The sequence below is a fragment of the Nelumbo nucifera genome, chromosome 6, assembly GCF_055504915.1.
Source record: "Nelumbo nucifera cultivar China Antique chromosome 6, China Antique-T2T, whole genome shotgun sequence".
NCBI lineage: Eukaryota > Viridiplantae > Streptophyta > Magnoliopsida > Proteales > Nelumbonaceae > Nelumbo > Nelumbo nucifera.
Window position 1 is genome coordinate 34,794,279 of NC_142654.1, and position 18,999 is coordinate 34,813,277.

General features: G+C 37.8%; 1 protein-coding gene across 11 annotated transcripts in view; it reads right to left on the bottom strand.

Moving 5' to 3' along the window:
* LOC104606466 (3-hydroxyisobutyryl-CoA hydrolase 1-like) overlaps positions 1-18,999 on the bottom strand; it is a 48,261-nt gene that overhangs the window by 12,978 nt on the left and 16,284 nt on the right. For 7 of the 11 annotated variants that reach the window (XR_016077305.1, XR_016077306.1, XM_088889598.1 and 4 more), the window contains 4 exons: positions 11,739-11,809; positions 11,408-11,487; positions 11,168-11,251; positions 5,292-5,376 (listed from right to left, as the gene is read on the bottom strand). Coding sequence is in view for 9 of the 11 variants with exons in the window: in XM_088889598.1 (XP_088745724.1) it covers positions 5,292-5,376; positions 11,168-11,251; positions 11,408-11,487; positions 11,739-11,809 (320 nt within the window). In the remaining 2 variants the exon portion in view is untranslated. The remainder of the gene's footprint in view (positions 1-5,291; positions 5,377-11,167; positions 11,252-11,407; positions 11,488-11,738; positions 11,810-18,999) is intronic. The other 4 variants (XM_088889601.1, XM_088889603.1, XM_010271688.3 and 1 more) reach the window with 1 other exon arrangement.

Consider the following 18,999-nt stretch of genomic DNA (forward strand, 5'->3'; position numbering starts at 1 on the left):
CTACCAAGGAAGCTACCAAGGTTTATCTATATTCAAGATAGTCAAGACTTGAGGATTGCACAAGAAGATTGAGAAAGAAGGTTGCACAAGACGAAGGCAAAGTGGTCTACATTTGGTTCTCATGTAAACAATTCTTTTGCACTTACTTGGGCTCAAATGGTTTTAAATCTTTCTCAAAAAGTAGTTTTAATCTTGCATTAGAATGGTTTAACCTTCCCCATTTGACCTCTAGTCTACATTGGTTAGAAAGACTTTAGATATGACTTACTAAGGCTTGGAAAATGGAAAACTTGAGAAATTTTTCTGGGTTGTAAACAGGGGTCATCCCCAATTTATGATGGAGTCATCCCAAAAGTACCTTGGACTGAACTGGTAAACTTCTTAAAGTTTGGAGACGGACCCTAAAAATTTGGAGACATGCCCAACAAGCAACTTAGCAAGCCAGGATGCCTAGAGACATCCCCAGGAAATTTGGAGGCATCCCAGAAAGCAATTTGGCAACCCATTTCTGGGTTGTAAACAGGGGTCATCCCCAATTTATAATGGAGTCATCCCAAAAGTACCTTGGACTGAACTGGTAAACTTCTTAGAGTTTGGAGACGTCCCCTAAAGATTTGGAGACATGCCCAACAAGCAAATTAGCAAGCCAGGATGCCTAGAGACATCCCCAGGAAATTTGGAGGCATCCCAGAAAGCAATTTGGCAACCCAAGATGCCTAGAAGCATGCCCAGTAAGGCCATGTTTGGAAGTGCTTATGTTAAAAACAAGTGCTTATTCGAATAAGCACTTATTTGCATTTGGCACTCAGCTTTTTCAAGTGCTTATATTAAAAAATAAGCACTTATTTCATCTTGGACGTTTGGTGGTCTTTTTCTCCAATAAGCACTTAAAATAAGCAATTGACTCTTTTGTCCAATAAGCACTTATGAAAAGTACTTCCATAAAATTACTTTTATAAAAGTACTTCCACAAGAGCACTTTTATGAAAGCACTTTCATAAAAGTGCTTTTATAAAAGTACTGCAAAAGTGCTTTTATAAAAGTGCTTTCATAAAAGTGCTTTTGTAGAAGTGCTTTCATAAAAGTGCTTTCCTAAAAGTGCTCTTATAAAAGTACTTTCGTAAAATTACTTTTGTAAAAGTACTTCCGTAAAAGTACTTTCATAAAAGTGCTTTCGTAAAAGTACTTTTGTAAAAATGCTTTCGTAAAAGTACTTTCCTAAAAGTGCTTTTGTAAAAATATTTACTTTTGTAAAAGTACTTTTCATAAAATTACTTTTATAAGTACCTTTGTAAAATTGCTTTTGTAAAAGGATATAATTGGTATTCTAAAAATTTAGCATGGATAATTTTGGGAGTAAGTTGATTTTGCAGGTTTTATAGAGTTGGGATTATGGGGTCATCCTCTAGTTATTTGGGTCCATCCCCAAAGCGAGACTCTACTTTCAACAATTTTTAAACAGTCAAAAAGGGCATTTAATGCCTAGACTTTTGCTCCGAATCCAAACTCATTTGAATCAAATAGGAAACATCTTCTTGGAGCCTAAACTTTCAAATCAAAAAGAAGAAAAAGAAAGATTGACTGGAAAATCAATTTGAAATTTGAAAAAGGCCAAAGAAAGAGAGAAAAGAGGAAGAACTTCATCTAGAATGTCATTGAATCCTTGAGAATTAGTAAGAGAGGAATGGAGCTTTATCTAGAAAATCATTGAGCCCTCATTCTTGCAAAAGCATTTTTTAAATAACAGGAAGCATTTCATTAATAGAGCTTTATCTAGTTTGAGTTGTATTTTGCATACCTGTTCATCAAGGAACATTGTATTTCTTTGTAAACATTCTTGAGGTTTAAGAGTGAGGAAATCAAGAATTCAAGAGCAGGTGGTTCTTGTCAGTGTGGCTAGCACTGTATTTCTAGCTGAGGTTGCTGCAAGTACTTGTACAGAAAGGAGCAAAGCAGTGGCTATGAGTTCAAGTGAAGGGAAAAGCAGCAGTGAAGATTTAGCTAGTACCTAGGAAACTAGTTGGCTATAAGTCATTGAGTAAAGACGACAGAGCAGTGGTGGCAACTCATTAAGTGAAGTCTGCAAAGTGGTGGTTGCATCTAGTCTTTGTGTAGAAAGAGTGGAGGCATGGTTTAAAATGTCCCTAATTTCCCTAACATTTCCACGACATATTTCCATTTCCATGGGTAGCGACACGAAATTTTACTGGAATCAGCATTTCCTCAATGAACACTACCAACACTATGTGGAGTACAAGAATAGTTTCCACGACATACTTCCATTTCCACTTCCATGGGTAGTAACATGAAATTTTACTGGAATTGACATATTCCACATTGAACACTACCAATACTATGTAGAGTACAAGAGACAGTATTATAACATAAGTTGGTGACAATATTGTAGGTATGTGAAGTGGAAAGTCATTGTCCACCTAACTTATATGATTACCACTTTGAGCTAACTCAATATTCATTTCAAATATGAAGTTAAATATTAGTTTTTTGTTTGTGTAATAGATTATTTAGTTAATCTATTAGAACCATTTACATTTTAAATTTTGCTTTAACTCATTCTATTATGAAACTCTAAATCTTAAGGTTTATAGGGCAACTTTAGAACATATTCTTTTGTCTATAACCTTAGTTTCTTAGCATTTTTTAATGATTTAGAATAAGATAATAATTTTAAAAGGTGTCCCTAATTCCTATGCTTCTTTTATCATTTCATAAAATACCATTCTATAATTTTTACAATATTTCCGACATGTTTCTTATATTTGGATGACCAACATTTCCACCGACATCGACATTTCAAACCTTGGGTGGAGGCATGGTGTAAAGGTTTGGTTGGTACCTGTGAAACTAGTTGAAATAGTGAAAATTCTCAAAGAAGTGCTTTGAGTGGATGTAGGTCAGATTGACCGAACCACTATAAATCAGTTGTCTCTTGTGCTCTCTCTCTTTCCTTTAGGTTTATTATTGCTATTGGTTTGATACAAAGCACAAACACACACACTCCTATAACAGCCAGCCCTAGGTTTCTTAGACTGCTACCATTGAAATTTAGCTTGACAAAACCTTCTTCCAGGGGTTTCCAAGCTGCAACTAGTTTGTCCCTAACCATAGAACTTTCTTGCTACAGCTTCCCAATTTCTCCAAATATCATCAAATAAAAATTCTGAAAATAGGTCTAAAGATTTAGCCCAATGTATAGCCCTATTTACTATACATACCCACAGTACCCTCACTCCTCTCCTTAACATCGATGATTCTGTTATTCCTCTCTTCCCATAGCATCCAAATCAAGGCAACCTGAGCACATCTCTACATAACTTTACATCTCCTCTTCGGCCAACTGAAGGTCGTAGGGTCAAAAAGGCTTTTAATCTGTAGGGACACATTCCACTTGTTACCAAAAAGACCAAAAATCTTTTCCCAAATACCACAACAAAAGGGCAAGAGATTAGAAGGTGGTAAAAATTTTCTCTATTTTCTTTGCTAAGGTACACCAATTTGGGGAGAAACACAAATAAGGTCCTCTTTTTTGCAGAGCATCCAAAATGTTGATTTTACCATGAAAGACCTTCCTACAAAAAGCACCAACCTTGGGAGGAATGGATTTGGACCAAATTTCTTTCACATGACAAGGCATGGATAGGAGTTTAATACAAAGAAGAGAAGAAAGAGGAACATGAAAACACTCCCTTAGGATGAGGAGTCCAAATACAACCATCTAGCTTAGAAAAGTCCAGAAAAATAGAATCAAGAACTTGTAGGAGTGAGGCTGCCCTATCAAACTCATGGTCTCTCAAATCCCTCCTTAGGCCCAAATTCCAACTGAACCAGGTCAACAAGGAAGATGACACAAAGCAATGTACAGGTTCTTTTTCGAACAAAGAAAGGGAGTACAAGGAAGATAAGAGATCTTTAAGGGTTGAATTGCCAATCCAAAGGTCCTCCCAAAAGAGAACTTTATCTCCAAAGCAAACAGCATACCCAATAAGGCTTAGAAACTGAAGAAGCACACCACAAATGGCCTTCCAAGGAGAAGCCATAGTAGCCCTCGAAGATACCCCAGCATCCTAGCCATTGCCTGCACTTCCATGAATACTACCAACTACCTCTTGCCACAGTCTTCCCTCTCCAAAAAACCATCTCCAAAGCCATTTACGTAGTAAGGATAAATTCTTCTTCCCTAGATTACAATATCTAGCCACCTAGGCCCCCTTGTTCTTTGCTCTTACACACTAAATCACATTTATCAAGTGGTCCTTCAATCCTTCCCCAAACTCCTATAAGAAATCTCTCATCAATTTTTCTACTTTTTGCACTTCCCTCTATGGCATCTTAAAGATTGATAGGTAATAAATTGGAAATTTTGCTAAGGTGAATTTTATAAAGGTGATACCTCCCCCAAGATACATATAATCTTTTCCAAGATGCCAACCTCTTAGTACAATTCTCTACAATCCAAAACACGCTTTTCTTCGGATAATCTCCTAGAGACAAACCTACCTCATTGGCCAACAAGTAATAGAGCAACCTTGGGACTCTGCTACTACAATCAATGCTTAAGGATTGAAGCATTTATTTCTACTTGGATACAAAGCATTTACAGAAAACTCATATTTGAATATTTAGTTAGAAATTAATTATTTAACTGATCTATACCTATTCACTTGTGTGCATTGATTGATTAAATCATCTGTCTTGTTGGCTATTCAAAGGAAAGGTTCAACAATTGCACGAACTCTTAAAGTGTGAGTTTTTGAGTGAGGTGAACATTTAGGGAACATCCCCATTTAGTGAATCCAAAAATAAAGGAAAGAAAGGGTTTACCCAATTCCCCCCCCCCCCCCGGTCTTGGGTTAAATATCCAAGCAACCAAATTGGTGCTTTATTTTGGCTTTTTCAAGTCATTCTCCTACAACACAAAAAGTAATAAAACCTTGAATTGAACTCCTTACATAAAACACAAAAAGACATGGGTACCACAACTTTGAGATTTTGTTTAAGTTAATAATAACTAGAGTTGATTACCCACTATTGCTTCTAACTAGAGAAGGACTCTATAACTTTGCCCCTTTATTTGCATTTGAACCATAAATTTATTTGTGTTAGTAGTCAAGTCCAGGTAATTAAAATGGATAAACTCTACTTAACAGGGACTGAACTAGAGAACCATATGTTGTCATAGAAAGCAACAAACTCTGATTTATTAAAAGAATAATTGGATAATAGCCATTCAAAAACCATATATGAGTGAAGTAGGGGTAAATGAGCTCTACCAAAGAAGCCAGGGAGTCTAGATAAGAAATAAGAAGCTCCTACATCTGGAAATAGTCCTAGTGCTGTTTCTGGCATGGCAAAGACCTGCGAAAAGTCAATTGCAAGAGGACACATAAGATGAAAGTCTGATCACCGTATTTTAGCATTGTAATCTTGTAATCTTTGAGAGAAAAAAAAGTATCTTAAAAAAACAACTGGTAGCACATGCTTGTCTTCATTATTTATAATAAGTAGGCAAACTAAATAACCTTATACTATTAGGATATGAATCCAGAATGGTATGCAAATAGGAAAAGATAATACTCAAAACCATAGAAGATCTAATAAAATATCCATAAGAGCGTATGAGTAGTATAGATTATAATGAATCCATCCATATATCAACTGCTGAAAAAAATGAAATAAATTCGATGGCTAATCAGCTAAATCAAATCAAAGAGCCTCGTATTTGCATTCATAGCCTCAATTTAGAAAAGCACTCCCATACATTTCTTCCTTATCATGTTACATTTATGTGTGATTTGAAGGAAAATACCTAAGGGCTTTCCCTTTCTCTTGATGGAAAAGAGGATATTAAAATATGAAATAAAATTTAGAGACAGAAGAGGAAAAATAATTTCTTCATAGACAAAAAGAACTGGAAAAAAAAATAGATGAATGAACTATCTAATCTCAAAATACAGATACATTCTTAAGACCCAAAATCTACACATGCACTCCAACACCATCAAACCTAACCCAGCTTCAGTTCCATCAAGCTACAAGAAGCACCATGGCCCATGACAATTTCAGAGCATAACCGAAAACACTTATTGGAATAACTAGTCTTCTTATCCCACTTCACACCCTACCTTTCCTTTACCAGAGTGACTGCAGCTCACAGCCTCCAATTCTTCTTCCCTCCTAGACATTGAAAACCAATTTTTTCTTTCTCAAAAGCTTCACTACTTTACACTTCTTGATTGAAATTACAGTTCATAATTCCTTTCTATTTTAACTAAACATGCACAATTGCAGATACCAAGTAATGTTTTGTATTACATCAACTCTCTTCTCTTCATAAACTAAGTTTCCTCATCATCAGACACTGGCTCCCTCATTCACCTAAGTGGTATCAACAGCACAAATAATGTTCCTCCATTGCACTTTAGGTAAAGATCATATCTCTTGCTAAAAACATGAACATTGAAATCTTTAATCACTGTAGAAACCCTGGTTCCCCGATTCAGCTATCCCTTTCCCTTTTAAAATGCTTCAAGTTGCATCGAATAACTCCTTGACATGTATTCTTCAGTAAACATTTGAATTGAGAACCACTTCAACCACACTTTTTAGCCATAAGAGGTCAATCAAGAATCTGTCAGCCATCAATAAAAGCCCCTTAATGAGGAGAGATGATATACAAAAACACCCTTCTTGACCTATTAGCCAACACCTTAGAAATAACAACTTTCTTAATGGTAACACTAAAAATTTTGTTGATTTGAGAAAAGAACAATACTTAAAATGAAAGGACTCACTTAGGCTAGCAGATGCTACCTAACCCCATATCTGTTCTTGACCATTTGAAGCTAGGTAGTAACTCCCCATTACAACTGTTCCCTGGTGACCCCTTGTCTAGCAAGTGCATCAGCCACTACATTGGCTGCTCTACCAGTCCATAACCATGTAACTCCTAGATCTGGAACAACTTGTTTAGTTTGTCTCAGATTATGCAAAATGCTGCTAGGTTCCTTAAGTTTCATTCTTTAACCATCCTATAACTGTTTCGGAGCCACCTTCTACCACTATGATATGCAGGCTCAGTCTTTAAAATATCTTTAGTCCTTGGAGGACAGCATATAGTTCAGCCTACCTATTGGCCCTGAGTAAAGATCAATGAACCTGAACTATCCCTAAGAATTCCCCCTATTCCTAACAGTCCTTGATTTCCAATAGTACACCATCAAAATTAAGCATTCCCTTCTTCCCAAAGAAACCAAAGAATAGTTACCATAATGCACCACCACACAATTTTTCCTCTCTTCTTCAATTGATAAATGAATGTTTGAAAATAGTTTCTCTGTCTCTGCAGGGACGACCACCTTCAGCCACAAAACAAGAAAAGAAACACTTCCAAATGTTGAAAGCAAAATTGCAAGAGGTTAGTAGATTCCTCACTTGCATCAAAAAGAGAACATTTGTGTAGCGAAATGTACCAGTTAGGCCTCCTTTCTTGCAATAATTCATAAGAGTTGATCTTTAAATGGTATACTTCCCAACAAAGGCCCTAATTTTGAGTTGGACAGGCCCTAGCTGAATGAGCTTGGCTGGAAAAACCTGTGAGGAGGGGCCAGTAGCTAGGGGACTTAAAAAGACGCACAAGAAAAAAAGCCCAAGGCAGACGACACATGGGAGCCAATCAAGAATGAACACCATCCAAGAGAAATATGTGTATACTCAAAATCCCCAATGCCAATCCTTATGCCTAGATTCTAAGAATGTCCCTGTCCAAGGTAAAAGACAAAAAAGGGTTGGGTTTATGCTTGAAGTTGAAAATGGAATAAATAGTAGGAAAACAGTATTTCAAAGGTTTATCCCCCCTCCCCCACCAAAGATCTTCCCAAAATTTAACTTTGTTTCCATGGGAGGAGTTGTAGATTGCACCTGCAATAATCTGAAATAAAATAGAAAATATAAGATAAGAGGAAGGAAAGGGAAGAAGGAAGAGAGTAGTTTGAACCTCTCTCATATCTCCCAAAGTTATCTTTTATTCTTTAATTGTATGTGAGCACAATTACATGAATACCTTTAGTAGGGCAGCCAGCACTAAAAACAATAATAAAAAAGAAGAAAACAGGCCCAATACTCATAAACATAACTAAATAAAAGAAAAAAACTAAGGCCCATTCAGCCCATCATCTCTACACTCCCCCCTCCAAGTTGAGCATAGATATCAATCATGCCCAGCTTGCTTACATAGTGTTGTAACTTTGCCTTAGGGACACCCTTGGTCAAAACATTTGCTAACTGTTGCTTTGAAGCAATGAAAGGAAGACAAACTTCTCCAAAAGACAGCCTTTCTCTTATAAAATGCCAGTCTACTTCAATATGCTTTGTCCTATCATGCTGAATTGGATTGTGAACTATGTTAATTGCAGCCTGGTTATCACAGTATAACATTAAGGGCTTATCATATTCAATACCCATCTCCTCTAGAAGTGACCTGAGCCATAACAACTCTGAAAATCCATATTCCATTGCCTTGTACTCTGCCTCAGCTGAAGATCTGGCTATTACCAATAGTTTCTTCTCCAAGAGACAATGTTCCCCACAACCAGAGCACAATAACCCGATGTAGATCTCCTATCATCAATACTACCAGCCTAGTCGGCATCTGCATAAGCCTCTAGCTTCATGTGTCCATGCCTAGAGAAGAGGACACCCTTTCCCAAAGTTCCATTCCAGTAACACAAAACCCGTTCTGCAACAGCCATATGTGTGTCTCTTGGGGCATGTATAAACTGACTAATCACACTGACACTACTTCAATCCTAGATCTAAGACAAGTAAGTAAGTAAGAAAGAAAGAAAGAAAGAAGAAGAAGAAGAAGAAGAAGAAGAAGAAGAATAGAGGAAGAAAGGATTTATCTAAGAAGAGGAAAAGTCTCACCCTCTCAGCCGACCCACCTTGTATTTATACTCTAGGCATTAGACTACAAAAAACAAATATGTCACTCATTAAGAATGGGACACACAACTTAAACCCAAACAAAATAGACAATTCATCCTTAATTAAATAGAAAAATGACCAAACTACCCTTGTACTGTCGATTCTAACATTCATAATGCCATCTACCAAGAAAGTTGAAAAGCTTTCCAAGGACTTGGCTCAATGAGCCACTCTAATAACAATGCAATATATTACTGCTTTTAGAGTTCTTTTCCTTTGAAAATTCAAGCATTTCTTTCCTCCCAAACTGTCCATAAAATTGCTGCTCTAGTACATTTCCACAGAATCCTCTGCCTTTTCTTTAGCCACTTGAAAACAGAAGGTGCGAAGAGATCTGACATGCTAGAAGGATTCAACCACCTACAACCAAAAAGAAAAAGAAGCCAATTCTAAATATAAGAAACAAAAGGGTAGGAGATTAACAAGTGATAGCACGTCTCATCATTAGTTTTGGAAAGTAAACACCAAGAATGAGAAAGGCAATGATTAGGTCTTCTTTTTTGTAGGTCATAAGTGTTAGTTTTCTCATGGAATGCCTCCCAACAAAAAGCACCAACTCTCGAAGGGATCAGTCCACACCAAATCTCTTTCATAGGGAAAGAACATGGAGTTACAAGCTGTTGTTGAACAAGAAAAAGAGCAAGAGGATGGAGTCCAAATCCTAGAGTCAAGTTTGAGGGGTTTCAAAAACAACCCATCAAGAATTTGAAGGAATCTAAGCACATTTGGAAATTCAGACTTCCTAATAACTCAATGAAGCCCCAAGTCCCAATCAAAACCAGAATGCGAAGTTGAAGGGGCAATGAACATTGACACAAATTCCCCTTCGAAGGAAGACAAAGCATAAAGTGATCGAAATTGATCCTTCAAATGTGATTGTCCTACCAAAAAATGTTCCCAAAGTTTTACATGATTACCAAAAAAACATAATACCCAATACAAGGAAGGAAGCTCGAAAGAATGGCATGGATAGCCTTCCAAGGGGTAGCTCGAGTTGCCTTGGCAAGCACTTCAGCATTCTACCCATTGTCCACAAACTGAAAGGAAATTATCCTTACCTTCTGCAAATGTGCATACATACATACATTCATGGATGCATAGTTGCACACTTACATACATGTGTACATATTTATGATATTTATAAATACAAGTGTCAAGACAAGTCAGATTCAAGTTGCCCAAGGCCTCAATCCTAACCCTAACCTGAACTTCAAACCAAACTTTTTTGGGTTGGATTCAGGCAAACCTGGCCCAAGTTGCAGCCCTATCCAATATCAAAAAACTCCTCGTAACCATAATATGCAGAGCTAACCACCTCAAAGCATATGGCAAGGTGCCGATCAAATCATCCCAATTGCTCATGATTTATGTTAAGAAGATAAAATCATATTAGAATAGGAGGTTCCATTAAAAACTCTTTAATGAACTCTAGATTAATCTATTTAATGATTCCAACAAAAATTTAGGCACATGGGGTCATCTTTAAAAATGTTTCTAGAGCTTCTAAAGACATCATTAGAAGAGACCCACAAACAGAACTTAGAAGCCTATAAAGATATAGACATCCTTATTCATTCTCTCCACCTAATTTTGAGGGCAATTGTTTGACTTCACTTAAATAGTGATACACCTTTCTATGTATAAAATTATGCAATTTTGATTCAATGCGAATAAAGTGCATCTTCTCTTACCAAATTTCTGCTTTTAATCAGGTCATGGAATAAAACCTGTACACTTAGATCAGCACCAAACAAAGGAATATACAAAATCATTTAAAAACACAAAAAAATGAAGAAATATAATATTGTTGAATCAACAAAGGAGTGGTTGGTTTGTCATACAATATTTATATGTGTAACCAGGAAATGCTGCTGTTAGTATGCTTACAATAAAACTAAACTAGGAAATGCTCCACCAAGGATAGCACAGAGTGCAATAAGTTAGAAACATATTCAATCATATTTCTGAAGAAAATCACTAATATTACCGGTAACCTCAAAAATACCTCCTCACATCATATATGTCTATGTATATGTGTATGTTTCCACCAAGTTTTCATTGGGGACTTGGACAGTAAATGGCATTTCTAAAATTCGTTTTTAACAGGTCAGATGACATTTGAGAGTTTAGATAAAGAAAATATGAAATTGAGGAGGAGAAGTACCGAATTCTCTGTGGCAACACGAAATCTACCATGTATGGAAGCTCCAGCCCCACCACCAAAGACAATTCCATTAAGAATTGAAACCTTCAATCAGGTTTAATCATTTATTAATTATTACAGGACTGAATATCATTTCCATATAAAAATCTGAAATTTACTCAACAAAGAACCTCCTAATAAGAAAATTGTATGGAACTGAGGAGGAAAATTAATCCAAAAAAAATTGCAAAAGAGAATCACCTGGGCCTTTCTGTATGTCGCCATAATGTAATTTAATGTAAACTCATTCCAGAAAAACTTTGCACCTAATTTCCAATTACCTGAGAATGTAAATTAATTATGAAGTAATATCAGCTCTTTTTTGGTAGCTAGATATTTCATACTCCAGAAAAAATCTAGCCTTTTCAATAAGGGGTGATTGATTGGAACCATGGTACAAATTGAAAGTAAAAGAAAGAAAAACAACAATCTAAAATGAATCACATATACCATAACCAAGTATTGTATCACATGTCAATAACAACCCCTAGAAATAAGAGAAAATCCTATCTAGTCAAACACGAATTTTTACCTTCATTAATATCCCTAGCCACAGCTGCAACATCACCACCAGCACAAAATGCTCTTCCTTCTCCCTGAAAACTATTGAAACATATTACTTATTGAAATACAGCAAGAAAACAAGTTTACTGACAACTATTACATGTCAAATATTACATTATCAGCACCACCCAGCCTGGGGCCCAGACCTGCACATATACTAGGTGAGGTATACTGTAGGTCTGTATTCTGTACTGTAGTGTTAGCCTTGTAGGTTAATAATAAATATATTTTTTTAAATAATAAGAAAATTAATTAAATAAAAAAAATAGATACAATCCAGATCCAATAGGTGCCAAGATGGCACTTAACAATACAAAGCAAAAAAGAAACTCTTGTCTAGAATACATAAACTGAACCAGAAATTGAGAACTGATTACACATGTTGAATTTCCAACACACTCCAAAAACTCTCCCCCAAATCTGATCTACTGACTTAATCAAAAACTGGGAGCACCCTAACCCAATCTTCCACTAGCTTTCCCACCATAGCCACCAGAGTTTCAGAGCTTTTAGCTTTTTCTTCGATTCTATTTCTTTCATTCCACAGGAGCCAACATACACCAAAGGGGATGCAGCTCCTAACTATCCTTGCTTTCCTGCTTCCTTCAAAACATGGCCAGGAAGAAAATATTTCTGCTGTAGACCTTGGCTGAAACACTCTTTGCCCGAAAAGAGAGGTGTAGAGTTTCCAAATGGTTTGTGCAACCTTACAAGAGAAGAATAAATGGGAAACAGTCTCTTCATCCGAGTAGCACAAAACACAAACACTTGTCAAGGAGAAACACCTACGTTTTAGGTGGTCAGCTGTTTAGAACACTATCCAAGGCCACCAACCAATCAAAAGATTCCACTCTAGGTGGAACAGGGTTCCCCCAAACTCCCCCTACCTGATTTGAAACCAGATGTTTCTTCACCATCGCCAAGTAGAATGATTTCACATTGAATACCCCATTCCTGCACTCTTTCCACCACAGTCCATCCCTCAAGGAGGGTGATACCTCAACCTCCTGTAATTTTCCCAGTAGCTGAATGCAATCCTCCAATTCCTGATCCAACAATGGTCTTCTGAATTTGGGGCACCAAAGAATCTGATCTCCCCCTCATTTCGAAGCACCTATCAACTGTTATGTGATGCTCAGTCAACCTGTACAACTTTGGGCATTCCTCACATAACTTCCCTACAACATCCCCACATCACACCATTCATCCTCCCAAAATCTTATCCTTGACCCATCCCCCAATTTGAACCTGACTGCAGCTTTGAATTCTTATTGAACCGCAATATCCCTTTCCAAACAAACACTCACCCCGTACGATCTGGAAACCACCCTTGACTCCCACCCAAACCTCACTAGCCCATACTTCCCAACTACAAACCTCCTCCACAGAGACTCCCTCTCCCTCTCTAGCCCAAACCTCCATAACCACTTACCCAAGAGAGCCTTGTTGAAGATTTTGACCCTCCTAATACCCAAGCCACCACTTCTTTTTGTCCTACACACCTTGTCCCACCTCACCAGATGAAACTTCTTTTCTCCCCCAGTACCTTCCCACAAAAAATCCCTCTGAAGTTTCTCAATTCTTTCCACAATCTTCCTTGGAATCTTCAGCATAGATAGATAATAAGTCAGTAAACTAGTTATCACACTTCTAACTAGTGCAATTCTTGCTTTCCAACCCTCCAATCTCTTCTCCACTCTCCCAATTACTGGTCTCCAAACCTCGGCTGCTGAGACTTTCAACCCTACCAGAAAACCCAAGGAAAGGCAACTCCCCAACTTGGCATTACAAAACTGCAGCAAACTGATCCATCTCCTCCCTCCTTATTTCCCCCACCCCAACCAGCAAGCTCATGGACAGATTTACCTTCAATCCTGTGAGCATCTCTAAATTTGCCAAAATGGCTCTAAGGCTCAACACCTGAATGCCTGATCCACTAAAGCTTCCAAGAAAATTAGAGCATCGTCAGCATAGTGGAGGTTTGAAATGCTAGGACCCTCCACCCCCACTTTGAAGCCTTCAATCCAACCCTGCTGAATGGCCTTAACCATGAGCAAGTTCAGCACTTCCAGGACTAATACAAACAATAGTGGTGAGATTGGATCCCCTTGTCGGAGACCTCTAGAAACATGAAAGAATTTTGAAGAGACTCTATTAATAAGTAATGAGGAGACAGATGAGACACATGCAAACATCCAACTTCTCCACCTCTCCCCAAACCTCATTAACCTTTGCATTTCTTCCAAAATAAAAAATAAAAAGCACTCCACATGATCGTACGCTTTCTCAACGTCAATTTTACAAACCAGCCCCATTCACTGGCCACCAACACCCCATCCAAGATTTACCTACCTTCCACGTCAATTTTACAAGCCATTTGGGCTTCTCCTATCACTTCATGAATTACTCCCTCTAGCCTCCAGGATAACACCTTGGACAGAAGTTTATAAGGGCTGCTAATCAGACTTATTGGTCTGAAATCTTTTATGTCCACTGCACCATCCTTCTTTAGAATTAGTGTAATGAAAGTTGCATTAAGTCTTTTGTCCAAGATTTTTGAATCACAGAACTCCTTTATCATCTGAGTGAAACCTTCCTCCAAAAAACTCCACCCAGCCTTAATAAAATTGAAGTTGAAGCTATCCATCCCTGGTGCTTTGTCCCCATTTATCTTTTTAAGAGCTTCTCTGATTTCTACAATCCTAACCTCCATCTCCAACCAATTTGCAGAAAAATTACTTAATTTTTTGGTTCCAACCCCCCAAGAGCCACCCAACTCTACCCTCTCTCCCTGTAAAGACCTTTGTAAAACACCATGATCTTCCTTTGAATCCCCTCCCAAAGTTTCCAGTAACTCATCTCCTACTTTGACTCTTGTGATCAGATTTCTTCTCTTTCTCGCACTTGCAAACACATCAAAATATGTTGTATTCTTATCCCCTCTTTGAGCCAAAAGGCCCTCAGTTTCTGTCTCCAACTTATTTCTTCCTTTAGAATGATCCTTTCCAATTCCCCCTTCAGGCACTCTCTCTCCCTTTGGGCCTCCCTAGTAAATATCCCTTCTTCTTCCAGCCTGTCTAGCATCCTTTTATTAATAATTACATAACAGAAACTAAAAGATAAAAGAGGTTTGAACTTCAAGTTTTCAAATCATCTTCCTAGGTCTAGGGATTTCTAGTTTCTACATTGTTTACTCTCTCAGCAACTCAATCTCTCTTCACCATTCTACTTTGGGGGTCTGGCATCTTTACCAATTCATCTTCGAACTTCAACATTGAAGCCTGAAGGTTCTTTTCTCCTCATTTCACTTCTTTGACCTTCCAAGTTTCAAGGAGAAGAACAGGAGGCACTCACTTCTCTGCTAGCATTGCTATTATACTTTGAACCAATGCTGCATTTGCTTTCTTTACTTTTTTGGTAGATAAGGCTGTATTTGGTTTGATAGAAAATAGCCACCACCAACACCATCCTCACCCTCTATACATAGAGTGAGAGAAGTTTGAGGGATGCCTCTAGGTGTGAGTGTGAGATGAGGTACTTCATCTTCTTCGTTTCTGCAGACTAAATAGGGATGGCAAGTTTGTAGGAATTTTTGGGTACCCAACCCCAATAGGACCCATTTATCAAAATCCTATAGGGTTTTGAATGGGTTTGGGACTTTAGATTAAAACCCTTAAGGGTTTGAGACAGGTTTGGGTTTTATCCCCAGGGTACCTGATACTCAAGCCCTATTATATCTAACATAGGTACCCACTCTCATTACTTGATTATCAACCCATGAATGTTTTGAAGGTAAATAAAAACCAAATTTAATAAGCAAAGGAAAAAGGATTACAAAAGGTGATAAGGCATCACCCTACACCAAAAAACAACCAAACCACCCCAAAAGAAAAACAAAACCAGACCCAACAAGACTCTCACAAGCAACCACAGGCAAAGCCCAAAACAAAGCCCCTAACAAGCCCCCTAATACATAAAAACAAAACCCCTTCACTTCCCCTACCCAAACAGAAAAACAAAATCCAATCACTTTAGCCCTTCATCAAATGAAACACTAACCCCGTTTTTTCTCTTCATGACTCTTTTTGTCTTCTTCACCCTCTTGTAAACTCCAACCCCAAATAAGCCTCTCCTCAATCTAGCAAAAACCTGTGTAAATATTATTAAGTATAGGAAAATCTATGATGCCAGGAAGACATGATGTTGGAAGAGCTTTGACCAATCAAAACCCCCCATCAATTTTAATAAAAAGCACCTAATTTGTTACCATGTTTATGATACCAGTTGATTGAGTTCTTCACCCTCTTGTTAACTCCAACCCCAGATAAGCCTCTCCTCAATCTAGCAAAAACCTGTGTATGTATTATCAAGTATGGGAAAATCTATGATGCCGGGAAGACATGATGTTGGAAGAGCTTTGACTCAAAACCCCCCATCAATTTTAATATAAAGCATATAATTTGTTACCACTTTTATGATACCAGTTGATTGATTATAAGTTCTTATGGTATCATAGTCAAACCCTAATAAATATATATCATATGTTTTATAAGAATTAAATATGGTTAAGAGATGATTCAAATCCTTCCCCTTGTGCCTCATTATAGATATCTTCACCACTAGCTTACCACACCATTTTTTCTTAAGAGGGACATTACAAATCACTTACCTGATAATGGGTTTGGGATAGGACGGTTTTAATGGGTATAGGACAAAATGGGTTTGGGAAATTGGGAGGAAAAATTAAATAGGTTTGGGATCAAGGGTGCTTAGACGGGTTTGGGAATGGGAAGGGAAATTTTCACGGGTACTCTACCCATTGCCATCCCTAGACCTAAAACCTCTTCTCTGAAGGAGAGGGCTCAGCATTAACAAAAACAGAAACAGCAATTGGAAACTCTTTTCCTTCTAGATGCTATCTATTGCAAGGAGTGTGGGAAGAAGAGGGAGATTTAGACAAAGAAAGGACCAAGATCAGTGATAAAGATGGAACAAACCCATCTCTTTTCCCTTTGTTCTTATTGGAACAAGACCTCTTTTTGGAAGATGAGAAATTCCTCACTTTTTTCCCAGAGAAAATATGAGAGAAACCAGAAAGATGATGCTGGTTTGTAGCAGGATCGTGCAAACAAGCCTGGATGTCCGGCCCAGCCCAGCCTGGCCCTGTAGAGACAGGGATAATGAGGGCTAAATTGTAATTTTACTTTCTTGTTGTAACATTCATTTTCTATATTTTACTCTGTACATCACTTATTGTACTTTAAGGACAGGTGTCCTTTTACATTTTTTTTTTGATAAATGAATGATAATTTATTCATAATAATCATAATGAAATTACAAAACAGCCTGCCCAAGGAGAGGCACAAACTGGTACCTCTCCTCAACAACAACAATGTACTACATCAGACTAGGAGATTAGAGTTTACAGAGCTGCCCAGAATAAATGTTCCCTTGAAACCCCTTGCTTAGCTAACCCATCCGCTATGGTATTAGTAGTCGATCAAGACTACAATCAGTCTTGAATCCGAAAGTAAAAGAAAGGATTTCAGAAGGAGAAAAGAAGAAGAAAAGAGGGAGAAAAGCAGAAGCACACGAAGGGTTTTAGAAAAGGAGAGAAAGGGTCGAATGTACTGATCTTCTGACCCACTCTTAATATTTATATGTTTACTAATTGTAAAAAGGCTGAATTGCCCTTATTGTTTACATGGAAAATAAACTAATAATAAAGCTGAAATAACAAGTTGTAACAACAAAAACTGAAATAACTACCAACTAACACTAACATAACTAACAAAGAATACATGTTGTGCTGCCATACGAACACAATGGGAACCACAGCCGTGGGGTCCACATCAATGTTCTCTACACTCCCCCTCAAGTTGGGAATAGATATTTGTCATTCCCAACTTGCATAGGTTTGCCTCTAACTTCTTCCTTGGAACAGCCTTGGTGAGAAGATCTGCGAGCTGCATGCTGGAGGTGATATACGGGAGACACACTTCTTGAGATGAAACCCTTTCTCTGACAAAATGTCGATCAACTTCTATATGCTTAGTTCTGTCATGTTGTACCGGATTGTGAGCTATATTAATAGCAGCCTGATTATCATAATACAGCATTAAGGGCTTCTCATAATCAAACCCAACTCTTCAAGTAATGACTTCAGCCATAGGATTTCAGCCACACCATTAGCCATCGATCTATATTCAGCTTCAACACTAGAACGAGAAACAACACCAAGAGACAAGGTTACCTCCTACAAAGGCACAATATCCAGAGGTAGACCTCCTGCCATCAGCAGTCCCAGCCCAATCAGCATCTGTATAGACCTCTATCTTCATGTGATCATTATTCTTGAATAATATACCTCTACCTGGACATCTCTTTAAGTATGCTAATATTCTCTCAACTGCAAGGAGGTGAGTAGTTCTAGAAGAATGCATGTATTGACTAACAACACTGACTGCATAACTGATGTCTTGTCGTGTGAGACAAAGATAGAGGAGTTTTCCAACTAACCGTTGGAACATAGCTTTGTCTTCAAGAGGCTCTCCACCCTCTGCACTGATCTTGTGATTCTGTTCAATGGGTGTATCTGCAAGCTTAACACCCAACTTTCCAGTTTCTGCTAATAGATCTAGAACATACTTCCTTTGAGAAATAAAGATCCCGTGTTTAGATCTAGCAACCTCAATACCCAAGAAGTATCGTAGCTCACCAAGATCTTTCACCTCAAACTCTTGATGAAGGAGTTGTTTAAGGGACTCAATCTCACTGTTATCATTCCCTGTCACCACAATATCATCCACATATACAGCAAGCAAGGTCAAAGAAGAGTCCACTCTTTTAATGAACAATGTATGGTCTGACTGGGCCTATACATAGCCGAATTTTTCAAGGGCTTGTCTGAATCTATCAAACCAAGCTCTAGGGGACTACTTTAGTCCATACAAGGCTTTATTCAGTCGGCAAACCTTCTTACTTGTCTCTGCATCATAAAATCCAATAGGTAATTGCATGTAGACTTCTTCCTGTAAGTCTCCATTTAGGAAGGCATTTTTAACATCCATCTGGAACAAGGGTCAAGAATAACTGGCTGCAAGGGCTAACAGAACTCGAATAGTGGTCATCTTTGCCACTGGAGCAAAAGTTTCCAAGTAGCCTATACCATAAGTCTGAGTAAATCCTTTTGCAACTAACCGGGCTTTATACCTTTCAATGGATCCATC